This window comes from Dermochelys coriacea, chromosome 5 (assembly GCF_009764565.3).
Source record: "Dermochelys coriacea isolate rDerCor1 chromosome 5, rDerCor1.pri.v4, whole genome shotgun sequence".
NCBI classification, from domain to species: Eukaryota; Metazoa; Chordata; order Testudines; family Dermochelyidae; genus Dermochelys; species Dermochelys coriacea.
The window spans coordinates 58,839,457-58,862,184 of NC_050072.1; the positions used below are offsets into that span (position 1 = coordinate 58,839,457).

Here is a 22,728-nt window from a genome sequence, read left to right on the forward strand (position 1 = left end):
TAAGTATATGTAGATAGAAACCAGCCTCTGGTGATATTTTTAAACAATTACTGTAAATCCTATACAGCTAATCTGATTGACTACTGTTGCTCTGTATTTAAAATATTGGTGACATTTTCAGTGGTGCCTAAGTGGGAGTTAGCATCTAAATAATTTTTTAAAATCTGGTCCTAAGTCATTTTTGAAAATGGGATTTAGTTTACTAAGTCACTTGGGCACTTCAGAAAATTGTACCCTATATTATTTCTGTCTTTTGTGTTTGCACTTAATAGTTTTACTATAAAATATTAGGTTGATTTACCTAAACATCAAAAATATTGCATACATCTTTTAAAAAACCACATAGCAGATAAAACTAGATACATGTAATTATTAAGTGCAGTTTGAATAACAGTTACTGAAAATCTCATTGTGCTTCAATTTTGCACTTTTTTATGTTATTCTGTTATATTTGTTTAATTTCTGTGTGGATTCTTCCTTCTATAGGTCTTAAACTTGCATGTTCTTGATGATGACATTCCTGAGCTTAATGAATATTTCCGTGTAACATTAGTGTCTGCAATTTCTGGAGATGGAAAACTAGGTTCAACTCCAACCAGTGGAGCAAGCATAGATCCAGAGACGGAAACTACAGATATCAGCATCAAAGCCAGTGACCATCCGTATGGTAACAGTGATTGAAATCGTTTTTTTGTTTCAAATAGTTTTGTTGGCTTTAATCTCAGGAGATGAAGAAGTTGCTCAACCTTGACAGCTGAGGACGCAGTACGCCTTTGTCAAGTTGGTCACTAACCAAAACAATAGTTCATTATTTATGTTCCCAAACTGAATGTTTTTAAACAATGGGTCATGTCTAGCCCCATGGAACATGTGACCTTTCAGATACCCTAGACAGGCAACGGAGGATTCCTTTGAATGGGCAAATCCTGAGCCGGTATAGTTTTTTCTGTGTAAAACCATATCAGCCCTCTCTCCAGTATACGGGAGGTTTTGGGAAAGAAGGAGATGTGGCCAGAGCACACTGTACTCCAGTGAGCCTCACTGGCTTAAGGGCCCCTATAGAGACATTAGAAGCTGATCCAAATTAGAGTAGCACTTGAACTGTTCTGACGAGCATCGAGGCCAGTTCAGCTCCCTGCCAGCCTGGAGTTGGACAGAAAGAAGATGCATAAGTCACTTTTGCCTCACCCCTTCTGAACTCCTGCACAGCTGAGAATTTAGCCTGATGCTTTTACATATAAAATTGTAAAGTTGTATTAAGCAGATGAAGTTAGCAGTGCCAAAAAGAATAGCGACTATTAAGCAAGTGGATTGATGACAAAAGCCTTGCTCAGAACTGTCCACATTTGTAGAGTATCTTAAAGGACTGAGTAATTATTTTGCTAGTGCATAAATAAAACAGTGTAGCAGATTTTTTGTTAAGGAGAATGCCTGAGCAAGCAAGCTGTTTCTGAAAAAAAAAATTGTCAATCAAATCAAATCATTATAGGCTTGAACTTGTAATATGCAGTGCTTCTCCTGGGAGGAGCCGAATGCATTCTGTTCCCATTGAGGCACAGGTACTTTGTCAAGATTCACTTGCGTATATTGCTTATTCATGTCAATGGGAGATGAGGGTACACAGCACTTCCTGGGAGATGCTTAAAACTGCATGAACAGTGCCCATGTTTGTATTCAGATACTTAATTTCAGACCCTGCATAATAATGTTAAACATCATAAAACACATTACATTATAGAAGGGTTTTTCTAAGTACCGGTAAAAATGTAAATTGTTGTTTCTTGCATCTCTCAGGTTTGCTGCAGTTCTCTATGGGGTTGCCTCCTTGGCCCCGTGATAAAATGATTCTCCCAGCAACCACTGTGCCCCATATTACTGTTAAGGAGGAAATTGGATACATTAGGTTATTGGTAGTTCGTGCACAGGGCCTTCTTGGAACAGTTATGGTGGAATACAAAACAGTGTCACTGACAGCATTCAGTCCTGAAGACTATCAGGTATGTGGAACAGACTGAAATAGATGACTGATGCTTATTTGCAAATTCAGGTAGACTTGTGTGTCTCAGGTATTTGAGCTTTCTTTCCATCTGTGTGGTTTTTTTTAAATGTTCAGACAGTCTTACTAAACAAACCACTTCACAGTTCACCCATTGATCATACCATGAGCATGGTGAATGTTCAAGTTATAACATGTTTTGTACAAAAACAGCAACAAATATTCCGGTGTCGTCATGTTCATGTGGTAAATTAGTTTGTTTCTGTATATGGAGCTTAGATTTTCCTCGAAGTTTTGGCAAAACCCTCTAATTTTATGACTTCCCTTGTCTTGGGTCAGTGGGGTGTGTCAGTGGGTGTTGGTTATTATTGTATAGAGGCTAATTACTTCCAGGATGCTCTCAACTCCTGCTGCCCCAGGAGTGATAATTTGAGGTTAACACACATTTGAGTTACCCTAATGGAGCAGATTAAGGTGATATTTAATAATCATTGAGTGTCACTCAAAGCTGTTAATAATTAGCCTACAATTAGCCAGTCTACAAGGGTGTGCATGCTTACTTAGTGGAGGAATACAAACCCACTGATGCTCACACACAGGTTTGTTCTGCATTTACCCTAGAACTGTCTTCCTATAGCCTGGTAGTTAGAGTATTCATCTAGGTAGTAGAAAACCCAAGTTCAAGTCCCTGATCCAATAATTATTTATAAAAAGGAGAGAGACCCATACAATAATATCCCGGTGGCTATGGCACTCTCATGAAATTTGGGAAACCTAAGTTCAAATCTATTCCCCACAACAGGGCGGGGTGGAATTGAACCCAGATCTTCCACCTCTTATCTGTGTGCCCTCACCAGTCGATTAAAAGTTATAAGGAAGGCAGTACCATTACCTCTTTTTCTTCCTTGAGCTGTTTTGTGAATCTAGTCCTCCTTTGCTTTTGTTAAAATGCTCAAAATTGAAATGAAAAATTGAATCATGCTGAAACAAAACTTTTCATTTTGACACTTCTGAAACCTTTCAGTTTTTGGTTCAGTTGAAAAATTTGGTGTACTTGACACAAATTTGCAAATAGTTTCAGGTCAGCTGAAACTGCATTTTGCCCAACTTTCGTTTACACAGCTAAGCGTGCCCAGGTGAAAACCCAATTTATGTGACTGCATCTAGATTGACTTGACTAAGTTGAACACATACGGAAGTACACTTAGGTGCTCACAACTATGAATTTGAGTCTAACTCTTTCTTGTAATGAAGGTGCAAGAGAATTTTGTGCAACTTTAAGATGCAGACAAAAAGGAAAAAAATAATTGGTTGTATAAATAGCAGATTTTTCCAATAGCAGAATGGAAGTCTTTTTTGCTGCAGGGAGTTCATACTGATACAATGAATAGATTTGAGCAAAAGCATAAAGAACTTTTTATATTTCAGAGTATTGCAGGCACCTTGGAATTTCAGCCAGGAGAAAGATACAAGTATATTACTGTTAACATCACAGATAATTCTGTCCCTGAACTGGAAAAAGCTTTTAAGGTTGAGCTACTGAACCCAGAGAGAGGAGGTAAGACTCACACGTCAACTCGTTGCCTACATATGCACAACCTATTTTAGGCACTGAGGGCTTATATACTTAAATACTGCTTAGAAGGTTAATCTTCCATGGTTGGAAATTTTTTTCAAAAAGAGAGATTTAAGTTTAATTTTTTTTAGCAAATCTTCAGTTAATTCATTAATTTCATTGCAGAAAACAGCCATACCTCAGAGAAACTTGGACTGGTTGAATGCTATTAAGCAACTGGATTATTGCTGTGTATTAATTAGGTCACCTAAATAAGTGCTTTTTATTTTCTTTTAATATAGCTTTTTTGCTTGATGATGAGAATTAGAATGATAAAAAAGTATTAACAGGTACATGAAATATCATCTATCTCAGTTCAACAGTTTAAAAATATATTAAAAATAATAATTAACATTAATCAAACAGAGCCAGATTAATCCCTTCTGTCACTTACTTGAAGTTAGAGAAATTACACAAGAGATGAATTTGGCCCATAGTTTATTCAAATTGGTTATAGTAGTAAAAGGCTACATGGTTGGCTGAAGGGGCTATGCTGCTGTAGACACTTGAGGGACAGTTGTTTGATAAACTGAAGGATCTGTGAGAAGCTCAGGGAAACTTATACTAGAAGGTGCTTTCCCCAATCAGCTCCAAGTTCCTGTACTTCCTCCACCTGACACACCCAGACCACCCACAGACCTCCATTTCTTACACATCTTTGCTTTCTGGAGATGGTGATTGTGGCACAGGTATGGAAAATACTGACTTCTCTCTGTCTCAAAAAAAAAAACTAGGATAACTTCAGTCAAACCCCAAAAATGTTTGTTTGAAATGCTGTTGCAGTGCTTTATGGGGTTGTAGTTCAGATACCTTTATGCTCTCATTTTGTTCTATGAAGAAAGCTCTCTGTATGAACCTACATCTCCCACGATGCACCATGAAAAAATTTATGTAGTTGACAACCAAACTTTTTTTTATCGAAAAACAGTTTTGACAGATTTTCAGCTAACCTTAATTTAAAGCTCCAGTAGACAGACACCTTCTAGTACAAACCTCCTTGTTCCTCCTCCAATATCTCTGAGTGCATATACCCAAAGTAACTACCATCCAAACTATTAAACTATTAAAAATTGTAAAACTATTTCCCCATGCTTATTTCCCGCCCACACACACTGTTACTCTCACCTTCTTGTCAACTGTTGGAAATGGGACATCCTGATTATCACTACAAAATTTTTTTTTCTCCTGCTGATAATAGCTCACCTTAAGTGATCATTCTCATTATAGTGTGTATGGCAACATCCATTTTTATGTTCTCTGTGTGTATACATATATATATGTTTCTACTGTATTTTCCACTGCATGCATCCGATTAAGTGGGTTTTAGGCCACGAAAGCTTCTGCTTAAATAAATTTGTTAGTCTCTAAGGTGCCACAAGTACTCCTCATTCTTTTTTCGGAGGAAACAGTATCAACTAGTCAGTCATGTCATCATTAATTCTATTCATTTTTAATTCTACTTATCAGTTACAAACTTACACCGCAGTTTGTGATCTCCTTTTTGTTTACAGTTTGAAGTCCTATCTTACAAACTTCCTTCATGCAATACCATCTAAAATACTGGGCACCATTGCACAGTAGCTCTTATTATCAATCATCAAACCCTTAATGGCTAATTGTCAAAATTGATTTCCTCATAATTATCTTCAGTGTGATAATTTTAAATATATAAAATGAATGTGCTGTAAATGTTATTTCTGGCTTTGATCAGAGAACACGTATGCTTTCAAAGCCAAATTGGATGCTTTGCAGGAATATTCCCCTATTTTTTCCTTTTGTCTAAAAATGTTTAAAGTGATTTCTGTCTTCTCTGTATTATAAATGTATATATGTGTATTGTGTGTCTTTGTGTGTCCTCTTGAAGTTGCTGAACTCTTTAGAAATGATGGGAGTGGTAGTGGTGACCGGGACTTGGAGTTCTTCCTGCCTGCTGTCCATCAACATGGTAAGCATCATGGTCTATCCTTTGTTTCTTAATTCATTACTGAAATTTCTCACCCTAGTCCTCACGCATTTGGATTGGTTATAACTGAATTATCTCTCGCTCTCCCTCTCTATGCATTTCAACATAAGCTGAATTTCAATGACTATCAGCGTTATTTATTCTGTAGAAAGTAGGAGCTTCCGTATAGTTAAGCTTGCATCCAAATTCCTTGTAAACCCCTTTGTTTTGTTCCTTTATGAATTTGACTTGGAAAATTGGTTTGGCTGAATATTGCTGCATTTGCTCTATAAGAAAAACATGCAGAAAATCTGTTAAATTGCAGGTAATTAAAAAATTGCCCTGCTTTGATATTTTGACTCATGCCTGACATAACTTGTGTTCAAACTTTACAAAAAATAATTGATTTGAACCACAAAATGAAGCCAAACCTAAAAAATGTTGTCAGTTTCTTTGAAGATTGAAAAAGTTTTGAATGCTTTTTCCCATAATTTTTCATGTGTATGCATGTCTGTGTTGCCTGGTTCAGTCCAGAAACAGAAGTGTAGAAATACAGTAAACAAGCAGGGTCTATTCTTGGAGAATTTCCAGTCTCCCTAAAAGCCAACATATCCTGTGTGTGTGAGACTTCCAACCCTGTTTTGCAGACCCAAGAAGTTTAGAGAAGCATCCAAACTATACTAAACTTATCCAAGCCAAAAAATACAAACCACTTTATTCATTTCTGACTTTGAATTTCCCCCCTCAATTATATGTGTGTGTGTATACACATACTTAATTGGGCTCCCTGTCGTATATAGGATTTATTTTTCCCTTCCTTCTTCTGAAAGGGTTTCTCAGATGACCTAACTACTGGCTTTGTACAGTATCACAGTTCTCTTTCTGCTGCCCTTCTCTCCCAAATCCCTCTTTGATAACACCTTCCCTTTAACTCTTTACTACTTGCACTGTGTATTTTCATTAACTGTGCTTCAGAACTCTGGTCCCTCGGTTCTCAGTCACCCTACATTTTCTCGGTACTTTTCTGTCACTTTCTCCCTCAAGATAAGTGTGTCCTTTCTTGTTGACTGAAGCATTTCGGCAGAATGGGTGGCCAGCACTGCAGTATTGAAACTAGAGATCATAATTCCATATTGATGTGTGGATTTTTTTAACATCACTTTTTAAACATTCTTATTCAAGCCAATAAAGGAATTGATTTTTTAAATATGCAACCATCATTATGTATACAACTGCATGTTTAACTTGCACATGCAACTGTCATAGTTGGTTATACACATTAGGTCATTAGTACACACATATGGCCAGTTAGACATAAAAATGGCCAGTTGCATGCTTACATATGAGTTCTGTGCATAATGGTCATAACTGTGCATGCAAAGTAGTTGTGTGATGTTACACATACAGTTTTGTAACTGGGTCCTAATAGTCTTCAGTAATTTTAGAACCAGAATACTTTCTTTGTAAAATTGTCATCCAAGAAATAGCAAGACTATTTTTATGAGTATGTACACAAAAACATCAAAAGATTTTCCAAGATGACTAGGTGACTTAGACACAACTCCATTAATTTTACTGATAGTTTTGTGTCTAAATCTCCTAATTTACTGAAAAAAATCTCATTCTTTGCCTTTATAATGTAGTTGAAAAAATAAGACCCTGACAAAAACAAATGCATTATCACATCCGGATTTAATTGCATTGAATTTTTTAGTTCATTTCCAATAACCTCAATTTGATAATGGAAGGAGTAGAGTTATAAAACTGAGCAAACTCTTCTGTGGGCATAAGATGCTTAGATATAGTGTTTACCTCCAATTAGGAAGCATTCATGCAGAAAATATTCTGTTCATTGTTCCCATAGTACACTTCTTCTTTTCGCTTTTGATTTAGTGTAACTGAAGATACTGAAAAACTAATTCAGCTTTCTTGGAATTTGTACCTACAGCCAGCCTGGGAATAGCATCCCACATCATAGTGACCATTGATGCCTCTGATGATGCTCATGGTGTGTTTGAGTTCAGCGCTGAGTCACTCTCGGTCAGTGGGACAGAACCTGAAGATGGAGACAGTGTAATTGTGCTTCAGGTCACTATACTTTGCTTTTCATCTGTTGCTACACAATCTTCATCTATTATTTCTTTCATTAGGGTTTCTGTGATCCTTTATTAAGGGTTGTAGACTTGTGGTTGTAACTTGAACAAACTGTACATCCTTTTCACAATGCTTAGTTAATAAATTACTGTTAAATTTATAAGGTCAAATTTATGATATCAGTTAACAGATATTTTAAAAATAAAATTTCATCGTCCACTCAAATGTTAGGTAGAGTAGAACCTTAAAGTTACAAATACCTCAGGACTGGAGGTTGTTCTTAACTCTGAAATGTTCATAACTCTGAACAAAACATTATGGTTGTTCTTTCATAAGTTTACAACTGAACATTGAATTCATACATCTTTGAAACTTTACTATGCAGAAGAAAAATGCTACTTTTAACCATCTTAATTTAAATGAAACAAGCACAGAAACAGTTTTCTTACCTTGTCATTTTTTTTAATGTTTGTTTAACACAATACTGTACTGCATTTGCTTTTTGTGTGTGTGTGTGTCTGCTTCTGCCTGATTGTGTACTTCAAGTTCCAAATGAGGTGTATGATTGACCTGTCAGTTTATAACTCTGGTGTTTGTATCTCTGAGGTTCTACTATACTAATCTCTTATTAAAGAAACAGAATTGTTGATGGTATAAATTATTTTCTTACATAAATATTAAAAGAGAGAGTGACAAATACAGAAGATGGGAATGCAGCCTAGCTGAAGCAGTAATGGTTATAGATTTGCAATAGGGATTCATATTTAACCCATCATGTCACAGTTTTGCAACTCTTTCAATAGATTGGGATTTTGAGAAATATCCTTTTTCCTCCCCTTTATAGTACAAAAATATTTAAATTTTCACATTTTGTGCTTTAGGTTGTCCGAAATCAGGGGGCCTTGTCCTGTGTCACTTTGCAGTGGATCATAGTCTGTGATCCTACTGAAGATCTGACCTCCACCTATGGCAATATAACTTTTGATATAGGGCAAAGAAGAGCAAACATAACAGTGCAAGTCTCACCTGATGAGTATCCTGAACTGGATAAGACATTTTCTGTTTTGATCATCAATGTTTCCAGTGGTCGTCTTGGAATTCGTACTAATGCTACATTAACTGTTCTAGCTAATGATGATCCATATGGAATTTTCATCTTTTCTGAAAAAAACAGACCAATCAAAGTTGAGGAAGAAACCAAAAACATCACCCTAACAATAGTACGATTAAATGGTCTCCTGGGTACAGTCATGATAACATACAGATCCGTGGGTGATGATGAAAAGTCACCCTATCTGAAATCAGATGTTGCCAGAGCAACACAGGAAAGAGACTATATACCTATTTCTGGATTTGTGATCTTCAGAGCCAATAAAAGTGAGGCTAGCATAACTCTTCCTATTTTAAATGATAAGGATCCAGAGAGATCAGAATCTGTGTTTGTGGAGCTACTCAATATTGCTTTGGTGGAAAGAGTGCAGGATAGACCAAGTAAGTGCTTTACACATAAATTGCATGCATTTTAGAGACTTGGTAATTGCAGTAAAATTTAACTGATCAAATTATAGTTTGCTTTTCTACCTCAAAATGTATTCATTTAAGAGATCTCTGTGTTATGTTTGGTGTTCTAGCAGCGTATCACCTTAAAATATTCCTTTGTCAGGATGTCACTGAAAACAATATGATTGTATTTCTTGTCCCTTTTGTATTATTTTAACTGAGGCCTCTCTGGCCATGTAAATTACAAGGTTGGCAGTGAGCACGAGGTTCTGTTGATCAATCTCATTATTCTTGAGAAGCATATCATAGTGAAATGACCAATTAGAGATTATATTGCATGCTGACCTTATACTTTGCTACTTCATGAACTTTTGCCTGTTTCTTTTAAATATAGAAAATGCATGCTGATCAGCCATTCATTGATATTTGGGAGACCATAGACTGATTTGCACTTCACAGTTCCCAAGCTTGTCTAATTAACTCTCCTACCCATTCTTGATGATCAGGAAAGCTTCAAATATATCTCTGTGGGGAGAGTGAACAGTTATATTTATTTCATCATAAGAACCACAGAAATAATACACTGATAGAGATTGTAGTGTGATTGCTACAGACCCGATAGAGAAATGAATGAATAAGTAATGATTTGGCACTGTCCCACCTTTTTGAGAAATAGGCTGATCATGTATACCACTTCAGAGGCTGTGATAGAAAACTCTTGCAGTAACATATCAAGCTGTGCAGTTGAGGATTTATTGTTATATTGTAATTTCAATAAACTGTCTAAAATCTTTTATTGAGTGAGGTTGTGAAGTGTACTCTGTCCAACTATGAATACTTTCAGTAAACTAGTTTTGTTGAAGAATGGTGGTAACTGATAAGATACCATGAAACTCACTTAAGTTTCTGAGGTCTCCTGTAGGTATACAATAAAGATCCCAGACTCTCTCTTATCAAGTTCCTGTTGTATTTCAGTTGTGAATTCTCCTCGCCTTGGACCTAAGGGTGATACAGTAGCTCATATAATTATCAATGCCAATGATGATGCTTTTGGAACACTTCAGCTTTCCACTCCAGCTGTGCGAGTTGCGGAAAACTACATTGGACCAATCATCAACGTGACCAGAGCTGGAGGAATATTTGCAGATGTTTCTGTGAAGTTTAAAGCTGTGCCAATAACTGCAACAGCTGGTAAGAAAAGAGAATTGTAAAAATACACATACTGTGTCAAGGTTGCAATCCAATACATAGCATATATTCTCTAGCAAGGAAAATCAACAGGAGTAATGAGGCACTTACTTGAGTAGTAAAGAGTAATAAAGAACATAGGCCCTGTGCTGTATGCCAGCAGAAATAAATTCATTTTAGTTAATAGCAATTATTAAAGAAACTATTAATGGATATATGGTTTATATGACTGTCAGAAATACACAACTGCTTTATGAAAGCAGCGTTGTCATTTTAGACTTGAGCCAATTTAAATAAATGAGTTAAAAGGAGTTTCAGGATTAAGATCACCTTCCCATTTTGGGCTTTTATAGATCCACATTTTACTATTTTAAAAAACTGGTAATCTCTCCTGGTGTTGTCTGAAAAATCCAAAGAGACAATGGAAACTATTTAACTTGGACCTTGATCCTGCAAATTTTTATGCACATGAATAATCCCATCAAACTAAGAAAACAAGCCAAAGAAAGTGAAACATTGGAGAAATATGTTCTCTTTTCTCTCTTTCAGCTGTAGTAAACTCTGATATTACTTGTAACAGTACTAGGGAAAATAATTCCGTGCAGATGTCTGATTTTTAAGTTGATTGTCATCTTTTATGTAAACATTATAGTTATATTATTGCTAAGGACTTGTCTTCATTGCAATATTAGCTCAAAACTATAACTCAGGTGTTAACCCTAACCTGGGGTCCACACACACAAGATTCCGGCTCAAGTTAAGTATCAGTTTAAGTTTGAGCTGGCTGATCTGGAGGTGAATGTGTGTGTGTAGGTGGGACAGAGTGCTGCTGAAGCATAAACTAATAATTCAGTGGGTAATGGAAATGTAGCAGCTTCAATTACAGCAACTCATCAGCTGCTAATCTAATCACTCTGCTAAACCAATTGTTCTGTATAGCTTGAATGGTGTTTTCACAGTGTGGTCATTCTTACTTGAATGAGCAAATGGTTGCAATCTGCTAGCTAACTCCACTTGGAAAAAGGTGCTTCTGGTCACCATTGCCACCTGGAACTCCATTTGGCAATACAGACACAACGCAAACTGGAAACCACTTTGATAGAGTGGGCATATCCCATTCAACAATGGGATTGGACAACACTAGCCACTGTCTCCACATGTTTCCCCCATTTACCAATATAATCATCATCTTGTCCAAGCTGAGCCTCAACCATTTCTCTGCTGTCCAAGCCACAGACTCCACCTGACACTAGAAAAGCAAAGTTACTGCATTGTTTGAGTTTGCAGAAAAAGAGTTTTATTGGGTGCTGCATGCAACCAAGATAGGAATAACAGCATGTAGGAATTGTGTTTAAAACATTTTCTGAGGTAACAACATAGTTTTTCTATGCACAGGTGAAGACTACAGTGTAGCCTCATCAGATGTTGTCTTACTAGAAGGGGAAACCAGTAAAGCTGTGCCAATTTATATCATTAATGATATCAACCCTGAGGTTGAAGAAACCTTTCATGTGCAGCTGCTGAATCAGACAACTGGAGGAGCCTTGCTTGGAGCATTGACTCAATCAGTCATTACCATTGAGGCCTCTGATGATCCATTTGGATCTTTTGGTAAATTGGACCCCTTTGAATGTCTTTACTTTTTCTTCTTTAACAAATCTGTGTAGACATGTCGTGGCTGTACTATATCTTCCAGGGTGTGCCCTGGTCTCCCTCTTAGCTGTGCCATCACTGTGTATTGTGGAAATACACGCTGGCCAGGGAGCCCGGCCCTGAGGAGAGAATAGGTGCAGGAGGCACCCTAATTACAGCTCCCATGAGGCCCCATGAGGCTCAGTGGAACATTGTTTAATGTTGAACCAAGCCAAAATGAAACGTTTCATTTCAATTAAAATGAGAATGTTTCGATATAACCTAATGGAAATTTTTTGAAATTCCATGGAAAAACTTTGATATTTTTAGTTTTTATCCCTTTCGGGACAAAAACAAATGTCCAGAATTTCCAGCAGGTTAGAAATCCTGTTTTGTTTTGTTTTTTGATCAGCACACCTCACCGCGAACCTGGGGTGGATTTAAACCAGTGACCTAGAAATGAAAACTCTGTGTGCCATCACTAACCCCGTAAGCCATCCAGTCTACTGCGTTGCTAAATAGTAAACCAATATAATGTTTAAACAACTGGGAGTTGAAAAAATCACATATATAGTGGAAGTTATGTATTACTGTTTTCCATGGAATTTTTTCCCACCTCATGTGCTATCTTTACAGTAGAACTGATTGAGAGAAATGGGGGGAAATTGTGTGGAAAAAAATTTAGCATAATTTTCATTCTGCAGGTTTAGAAAAAGAACAAAGTTTGTGCTCATTTGAAATTTTGTATGAAAATTTGTTTTTAAATTTTTTGGTACAAAAATGTTCATTTTTTGGCATTTTGACTTTTCCTTGTGTTCTGCCTTTTTTCCTCTTTCCTTCTTTGTTTTTTGTTTCCATTTTTTAATGGCAAAAGAGGAAAAGACAGAAAAATTGTGATCTAAAATAATGAAAAATGGCTAAAAGTTTTGTTTTGTTTCTTTTAAAAAAGGACATAGTAAAACTCCCAATTTTTGTGAAAAATCTCTGATTTTGGGGGAAAAACATTTTTGAGAAAACATTTTTGCTGTGAAATATTTAGATTATATCTATCTAATTGCTGTCTCTGTTCTCTTGCTGGGAAAGGTGATTAGAAGTGGCTCTTAGTGTCTTTCTCTTCCAGTTCTTAGTAAACATGTAGTGAAAGGTTCCTGATCGTGTGTGGGAGTTTACCCATCACTTACCTGAACTATACATAGGCAAAGCTAGTAGACTTAGCGCCTCCATTTCACAAACACCAATTATAATCTCATGTCAAATAAAATAAATTAAAAGTAGTTTAATTTTGCAAAGTGTATATACTGCAAATGGTTTCAGCAAAATGAACAAACAATTTTAATGATGAATTTGTTTGATTCCTTAAGCCTCAATGTTAGTGATGAGGAAATAAGTTTCTCTACCATGTACTTTAGTTTTTCAGGTCAATGAACTCACTGTGGAAGAGCCAGAGTTCAATTCGGTAATGGTAAATTTGCCAGTAATCCGTAATGCGGGGACACTTGGCAATGTTACCATTCAGTGGATTGCCACCATTAATGGACAGCTTGCTACGGGTGACTTGTGTGTTATCTCTGGTAATGTTACCTTTGCCCCTGGGGAAACCATTCAGACACTGTTGTTAGAGATCTTGGCTGATGATGATCCGGAAATCCAAGAGGTGAGTTGAACATCTAGACCCTATCTGGAATGACACTGTCTGGAAATGTTTGGTATCTCTATTTTATATAGTGATGGGATAGAAACCAAGAGATTTTATTCAAAAGAAAGGGAAATCAAACTGAAAATACACTTCTGAAAATTATAAAACAATTTTCAGATACATTAATTAGTATTTATTCTTTGATCCTTGCTGCTGATATTCTTCTATAAGATTCAGTATATCTGTGAATAAATGAGAATATCTAAGCAATGTAATCTTTTTCTTAGGTTTGGTTTACTAGTGATAGATACATTGAACCTGATTCATTATCTAGCTGAACATCCTAGAATTATATTGCAATATGTATGGGAAATAAAACTAAACACCTGGTTACAATATGGATGAATTGCAGTGGTTAAATCTGACCTATGGTAAGACAAAACTGATGTCAGTGGTGTTGCACCGGTTTACACAAGGGCTGTACATAGACCATTATATAATCTAGAGAGAAACAGTGCTATGGGAGTGGGAGAGAAATTATTACAATATGATCAAACATGTTACTAAAGATTGTATAGTGTAACTAAGAGGGAAAGTGCTTTCAAATTTAAGTCTGCACATTTGAGTAATTTATGTTTTGTGTCTGACTTGGTATAGAGTTTTGAAAGAGTTTCCTATTTTTTTATAAATTTTAGTTCTTCTGAACTATCCTGGTCATGAGCCTGAGGAAAATATAGTATTTCAGTATTTTTTTTAAATAAAGGAATGAAAATAATCCTGAAACCAAAAACAGGTTTCTATATGGCTTGGTTTACACCACCATCATGTTAAAATAAATGATTAAGCTAATTAAAACAAGTACTCTCAACTTTGTGGCTATGTTTAGACTCTTTCAGAGTATATTCCCTATTTTTAATTAGATAAAGAACCGTTTGCTCTACAAAATTGCCTATAGTTTATGTCATGCAATAGTGGATATGATAAGCAATGTAATAAATAAGTTCTAAGGCTTTTTGTGCGCATGAAACTTTTTGCATGCAAACAAATGCATGAACGTTTTTCATGCACTAAAATCTTCATGACCAATTGGTGGGACTTCTACATGCAAGTAAAATCTAACTGACCATGGGTGTTCAGACTACATCAAAAGGGGTGTTATAGTAGAAATTTCCACTAGTGTAGATCATGTTTTAGAGGTAGTATGAATTTTGGTTATGGTTAGGGAGTATATCCATGACAGTTGTACTTCTTAGCAGTGGGGAGAAGAAATCTTCACTGCGTCTTAAGCAGTGTGTGTCATGTGTTTCAGGGATAATAGCTTCTCATATCCTTTGATAATATACCGATGGCACATACATTCTGTAGTTATAGCGATGCTATTTATGATACTGTAGAGTAATAACTCTACCTTTTACTTTTTCACTTACTGTGGTGGAATGCTGGAATGGCTATAGGGAAGCCAGCAGAATCCCAAAAATGGGATTCCCTAAACTTTAATGGGTAGATAGGAGTGTAGGTACATGACTTAAATTGATTCAGTAATAATTGAAGCTGTGCAACTCACTGCTCACCCAGAACACTTCTGTGTTAGTCTTTTAATCTGTATGGTTTTCTGTTTAACGTGTAGCCTTAAACAGCCCTTTAAATCCAAACATTTTAGAAACACAAAGGGTTATATCAAGAACCCTTTAGTGTTATTGATGAACAGTTCCTTGCATGAGTAATCCCACTGCAGTCAATAGGACTACTTATGGCCCTAAATGATTTATCTTGGTTTCACAACATAATGTTATTAAGGAAAGTCTAATTATATTTTTAGGTTATCCATGTGCAATTAATCCAGGCCTCGAATGGAGGTGCTATTGGGTTAGATGGCATGGCAAATATTATAATACCTGCCAATGATAATCCTTATGGAACAGTCTGTTTTCATCACGCCTTGTACCGAATTCAGGAGCCACTGGAAAGAAGTTCATTTGCAAACATAACTGTCAAGAGAAGGTTTGTTTTAATGTTTGTTTTTATGTAAATATTCGTGGTCTTTCTCCTGTGTCTTTACCGAAATTACAACTCCATAGGCTTTTTCTCATTTTAAATTTTGTTCTGATTTCCTTCTTGCACAGTTTAACTTGTCATCTAATAGAGTAATCTTTGGCTTCTATATTTATGCTCTTTTAGTTTAAACCACGTATGTCTCTTTATCAGAAACATTTAGAAAGAAACGTCTTTTTAAATTTGTCTTACTAATTCTTATAAATATTTAGGGCAAGAGCGTTCCCTGCTCCTAGGAGTCTAGACAGAGGATAAAAGAGGGCAAGGCTAAATATGGCTGTGTAGAAGCTATCTATATCATGACTCAAGCATGGGGGAGGGAGAGCAGGCATTACTTCTGTGATATGACCTCCTATGAATAAATGGAAGGAGAGAGAGGACAGGGCAGGACAGCTCTGGCTTCTCTCCCTGGCCATCTGGCATAGCTAGCAGGTTGCAAGGGGAGTAATCTGCATTGTTTCAGCTATGTATTATTAACCATAACACGTTCTATAAATAATCAGAGAAGCCTTCCACTCGGGGCCACAGCCAAATTATTCTAGTAGCAGCTTCAGAGAGGATGGATTTTGAATGGTGTTTAGATTGTTTGTTTGAAACCACTGAACAATTTTGAAAAGGCTGATAACTTGTATTCAGGTCACTCTTCTTAATGTAGAGACCTACAGATGTAAGAACAACTGTCTTCACTTATTAATATGACTGTCTTATCCATCACATCTTTTAGTGAGGGAAGATTTGGTGAACTGCAGGTGTTCTACAGTACTTCTGAGGTTGATGTAGTAGCTCTTGCAATAGAGCAAGGCCAAGATATGCTGTCCTACTATGAATTTCCTGTGCAAGGAATTCCTAACCAGCTGTCAAGGACTAAAGTGAATGTCTCAACAGCAAGTGATCCATTACACACCTGTGCAATTCAGTGCCTAAAAGAACAAGCATGTTTCGCCTTTACATTCTCTAGTGCCTCTGGGTTTCCTTTATGTTTTTGGCTGACATCATGGTTCAGTCAAGTAACCAATAACTCAGGATTCTGGACCTACAAGAAAAATGTCACCAGTGTGTCCTCTCTTTTTGGTGCACAAGCCATTGCTGGCAGTGACTATGAATCAGTTACAGGTCAATGGGCCATAATGCTGGAAGGAGAACAGTTTGCAAATCTCACAGTTACCATACTTCCTGACAATTTGCCAGAGTTGGATGAGAAGTTTACTGTATCCCTTTTGAAGGTTGAACTGATGAACACCTCAGCCAGCTTAAAAAACCAGCCAATGATAGGAAAGCCAAATACCTCCACGGTTGTCATAACAATGAATGGAGATGCCTTTGGAGTGTTTGTGATCTACTGTGTAAATCTCAATGCAACAGAGAAAGGTCTATATGTGGAAGTTGAAGAACGTCCTCAGACCAATGTGCAGCTTATGATACACAGAACAGAGGGCAGCCTGGGACAGGTGACAGTGGAATGGAGTGTGATTGGTGGAACAGCTACCCAAAACTTGGATTTTGTAGGTGGTGGTGAGATTCTGGTGTTTGCTGAAGGTGAGGCAAGGTTTACATTCATTTTTTCACTTTCTAGATGGAGAAAGGTAGAGGAAGCTAGATAAGTAGATTTCTTGACTTTTAAACCTGGGTGTCAATTTACTGCTAGGCTATGCCTTCTGGAATACACTATGTTGTGTGATAGATGTACATTCTCAAGCATATTGTGATATTTAGCAGCTCATCAGCATGAGCCTCAAGATCCAATCTCCTGTAATAAAATATATATAAATGTAATAGTAAAATTTGTAAATATGACTGGGTCCTTCAGAGAATGTTGCACTGCACACTGTAAAGGTCTGGTTTTCATCTCATTTACACTGAATAACTCCACTGAAGGCAGTAGTTGTACCAATGTAAGTGAGATCAGGATGAGGCACAAAGGCTTTTTTTTTTCCATCCTTCAGTGCAAAAACTAATCTTTAAAAAGCCAAACTTTTAAGATGGCTGCCCCCGCTTCCCCAATTAGTTGTGTTCTTGAAATGAAAGTATCTTTTTTATTTAAAAAGATTTTATTAATTTCTCAACAAAGAAAGCATACCTAAGAATTTACAAGTGAGACAAATAAGTAGCTGGCAGACATTGCTTATATGCAATGCAGCATGACACATACATCATTTTGACGAATGATTGAGATAGGTCATTTACAAGCAACTGAAGGGAGTGTAATATACACACTTTTTTACTATGTCATTTATTTTGATGAGTCATCAAACTCCAACTAATGACCAGCAACAGTAATTCTGACACTAAGATATAATTTTGTTGGTACTTTATAAAAAAGATTCATACAAAACAGATTTAAAAAGGAATTAAAAAGACAGTAGGGTAAGAAATATGTATTTTGTAACCAAATATGTTCATAACCCTAAAACGTACTTAGGTATTTCACATACGTTGAACAATAGGATTGTATTGGAGATTTCAGTGGTCCTTTGGGAACTGGTTGACCAGTACAGTTTTCTAGTTATATTGGTCTGATTGGGTAGCATGGAAGGTAGATACAAAGTCCACGTGAAAGGGTTGTGGGATGAGAGGATTATTGAATGCAAACCCTGAGTCAGTCTATTCAAATTCAATTCATACAAGAGAGTGTGTGTGTATATATGTGTACACCCCTATATATATAGCATTTAGATTGTTATTTAAACTCCAACTTGGTAAGACTATTCAAATTCAGTTCATTAGAGAGAAAAGGATGCACTGTTGTTTTCTTTTACAAGAACAGCTATCCCCTTTTCCAAATACAGTTAGAAAGCTGAAGCAAATACTGAGCGATTAAAGTGTTCAGCGCACTCAAAAGTTAATTATTTCCTGTTTGAAGGCTGTTTGTTATAATTGACATGGTACGTTCAATAGTTGTTGCAGTGGTATAGATTTACATAATTTATATATTTTTAAGTATTTCCTGACAAAGAGGATGATTAAGCCCCCTTTGAAAGTGTAGAATCATAGGGTTAGAAGGGACTGCAAGGCCATCTAGTCAACCCCTTCTGCCAAGATGCAGAATTTGTTGTGTCTAAACCATCCGAGACAGATGGCTATCCAGTATGCCATTTGTTATGGCTTTGATACCTATATTTTCTTCTATTTTTCCTTTCAGGTGAAACGAAAAAGATGGTCACATTGACCATTTTAGATGATCCAGAGCCAGAGGATAATGAAAATATTATAATCAGCCTGACCCACACTGAAGGAGGAAGTCGTATTCTTCCTAGCTCAGACACTGTCAATGTGGTTATTCTGGCTAATGACAATGTGGCAGGAGTTATTAGCTTTCAGACAGCCTCAAGATCTGTTATTGGTCATGAAGGTGGGTTCCTCTTTATGTTGACCTCACTAACTCCATTTGCGATCAACTTCCTTATTCATACTTTCTCTTAATGAGGACTTACATTGTTTGTCCATTTAATTGTGTTGGTAAAAATAATCAGAGAACCATTGGGTATATACAAACAAAGGACTATCTAGCTACCCTTCATGTATTCCATTGTAGTTTAGATGTCTTTCAAATATAAGACTCAGAAAACCCATTGACTGGATAGAGAGAGATTGGGTTCAAAACATGCTATATAGCTTCAGCAGTACTTCCCATTTGCTTTCTGAAGCTCACATAATGTCACTCTAGTTTTAACACCTAGTAGCCCCTTTTTAACTTTCCACCTTATATTCATTTAGTGCCAAATTCTGCACCTGAATACAACCCCTTTTGACTTCATATTATATAGGTACCTAAGCATATATAGCAGTGGTCTTATGTATAACTTCTTATATAATAGAATAGAATCTGTTAATGAGTCTCACCTGCTTTAAATATTCTGAAAGACACTACTAAAAAGATATTGGGACCTTGTTAAGGGTTAGCATATCTTTTTCTCATTCCCTCATTTCCCTGCTGGTGGGTGAATTACCACTTGTGTTTTGACTATAGCCACTGATTTGGGATGAATCAGTCCTGTCTTGTCTCTGTCAGGCTTAAAATAGTGTCATGTGGACATTCAAGAAGAACTGTAAGAGTTTGAATTGGACAAAATGTTTTTCTATTAGTGCCGTAAAGGGGCACATTGCATGTTTGGTCTAAAGGTTTGCTGTATTTTTATATGGTGATTGCTTTGGTTTGTCTTTATCTTGAATCTAAAAGAGCTACAGCATCATATTCCTCTAAAATTTGATGAGCAGTCTGTCAAGACAAACTAAACAAAACAGATGTTCATTTCCCAGAGAATGTGTAGATTGTACTTTTTTGTTGGAAAAAAAAATTCTCAATTGATCTTCGTAAACCAAATATGATAATTGCTATACATGAAAGGACATCATAAATCTTTGAAAATTTTATGTAGGTGGTTTATGTTGATTCTGTGCTGGTGTGTGCCTCAGTTTTCATCCTTTATTCCTCTGCATTAATGGTTCTGATCAGCATGTCAAACCAGCTGTAATCTGACAAGCTAAAAAGAGCCATCAGTGGGCACAAGGAATTAACAGAAACTGTCTTGGTACCAGAGATTATGGTGACCCTCATGAGTCTTTTCAACTTGTTAAAGTTAATTTACAAAACAGTAGCAAATCTGGTACTTTGGAACTGAAATGTTTTGTTCTATTTGGAAACTCCACTGAGCATTGATTCTTCAGCTACAAAAGAACAAGAATGCCTTGGCTTGCAGCAAGAAAAAAAAATCCGATAGAATCTCTTGATTAAAAAGATTGAACTAGGTCTTCATAGGGGCATATGGAGAGCTTGATTTTGCCTTTTAATACCTGTTTTTTCTTGTGCTGAAACAATAACTATTGATACCAGACAAAACAACTCCAAATCCTATGTTGTTTAATATTTACTGTATTACTAAATAGTTTCACTATCCATCAGTTTAAAAAAGTTATTTTCAAGATAAAAATATTGTACATTTTAGGCAGGTATTCAACTAACCCTAAGCCACATACAAATCACAATGTATAAATCTTCAGACTTGGGTAAGACACTAAAAATTAAAATAGGGGAAAAAAGTGAAATTGACCTAATGAAACATTTTCAGTCTCCAGAGATCCTTTTATATTTGTTCCAGTCTACTAAAGGCAGAAATTGTATTCATAATACTCACTTTTACCTGAGTTCTTTCTGGATATGACAACCAAAGATCTTAGTAATATTGGATCTCTAATGGACTGCCCAGAATCAGTAAAAGTGTTCACTTAGATTAGAACTTTTAATCCAGTGTTTTGATTAATGATGAGTGCTCAAGATGAGTGCACATTGTAACTGATTCCCACATCATAATTCATTTTGTTGTGAACAATGAAAAATCATTGTATTGTATTGTATGATTTTGAAATATGCTGTGTCTTATTTGTGCATTTTGCAATTGTGGTACTAAAGTATTCTAAGTATTGTTTTTGTTTTTAAATGGATGTGCAAAATTTTCAAATAGGATAGAATGTGTTTCAGTGCAGTGTTAAAAACAATATGATGATGTTCCTCTTTGGAAACCATAGATCTGTTGTGTATACTCAGGTTTGCTGCTCTTCAGAAACACAATCATAATGATGTCACATTCAAAAGATTTTGAACTTTCTTTTCTATTGAAAACAGCAATGGAGCAGCTTAAGGCAAGGTGTGAACATCAGCACAATTCCAAGAGTTAACTTCGAACATTTGAAATGCTGACGCCTAAATACACATACTATTCTACTTTCTTGTAAATGGACTTCATTTTATGTTTGTAAAGTTCATATATTTTCTTAAAATTATTTATACTGCTTCTTTAAAAAATATTTCTATTGTGGTCTCCTAAAATTAATAACTAATTTCCATCTCATTTCAGTGATGGACAAATATGGGATAGCAATGGTTCTTCAAAAGAACAGAAAATACGTAGAATAATTTTATGATGTCCTTCCTGTCAATTTTAGCAGCATAATACTACTTATAAGTATCCTGTCACATGGCTGCTCTAAATTACATGGGGCTGGACCACCCCCACCTGACCTTATGATCATGGCGGAGCCAATGTGGTGTAAAGCCATCTTAGCCACATACCTTTCCTTCCCTTTCTTAGCTGCACCAGGCTGAACTCAGATGCACCTTTGGATCTGGCTGAGATCTCACACACTATAATCCTGGAAGAGTTCCATTAAAAACCAGTGGAGTCACACTGGTGTTATATCATGATACAGACCCAACAAGTCAAATCATATGCCCATTTTGTGCAACAGTAAGGGACACAAGTCCTAGCTGGCCACATAGGCTGGTTTTGCACTGGACTATTATCCAGAGAAAAGTAATCGCAGGGTAAAAAAGGAGAGGAGGAGAATCTTGTCTCTTCTGTGAGTGGTAGTTTCAGATAGATGTAGAAGCACCTGGTCCTTTATCAGCCAGCCTTACCTTCTCCCCTCTTTTGCCCTCCAGCTGGGTTTGTTCAGAGGCAACTTGAACCATGTAGTTCCATGGATTTGATTATGCCCAGGATTAGCAACAGTGAGAAAAATTCTAAATCATTTCTTTGAATATCTCTAATATAAACTGGTCAAAAAGTCATTTTCTGGCAGCAGAAATATTGAACAGAACTTGTGAAGGCTGTATTTATGTACCCCTAAAATATTGTTTAAGGAGGAAAAATATAATCTTAGCTGCATGCATTTTCTTATATTTCAGTGAATAAGAATGATGCAGTATAAAACCTTCAGACAGTTAAGAGATGTGTTGTATTAACATATCCAAATATTTTGATACTGTAGGTTTCTGCACATTTTCCTGTCTTTCAGAAGCCAATGCAATACTGTATGTACTGGCAAGCTTAAACCTTGTGCACCTGAAAAATACTGTTGAAATACATATGCAGTATGCTTATGTTTTAGAAATAAACATCTGTCATATAATGTGTATGTATACATATATATGTTTACCCCCCCAACTATACACACTAATGTATATCTTCATGTTGATATAATATATGAAGCCTCAAGTCATCTTTTTTACATTTATGAACTTATTTTTATCTTTTTGTTTTTCATACATTTTGCAATGATTGCTATACTATTCATTA

The 22,728-nt window shown here is 36.2% G+C and overlaps 1 protein-coding gene across 1 annotated transcript in view; it reads left to right on the plus strand.

Annotated features, from left to right (window-relative positions):
- Nucleotides 1–1,816: 1,816 nt before the first annotated feature.
- LOC119856288 (adhesion G-protein coupled receptor V1) overlaps nt 1,817–22,728 on the plus strand; it is a 336,541-nt gene continuing 315,629 nt past the window's right edge. Inside the window, exons 1-11 of the mRNA XM_043514160.1 lie at nt 1,817–1,997; nt 3,425–3,554; nt 5,476–5,556; nt 7,502–7,641; nt 8,529–9,138; nt 10,123–10,338; nt 11,731–11,946; nt 13,377–13,621; nt 15,423–15,604; nt 16,380–17,191; nt 18,795–19,004. Of these exons, the coding sequence (XP_043370095.1) occupies nt 1,842–1,997; nt 3,425–3,554; nt 5,476–5,556; nt 7,502–7,641; nt 8,529–9,138; nt 10,123–10,338; nt 11,731–11,946; nt 13,377–13,621; nt 15,423–15,604; nt 16,380–17,191; nt 18,795–19,004 (2,998 nt within the window). The 5' untranslated portion in view covers nt 1,817–1,841. The remainder of the gene's footprint in view (nt 1,998–3,424; nt 3,555–5,475; nt 5,557–7,501; nt 7,642–8,528; nt 9,139–10,122; nt 10,339–11,730; nt 11,947–13,376; nt 13,622–15,422; nt 15,605–16,379; nt 17,192–18,794; nt 19,005–22,728) is intronic.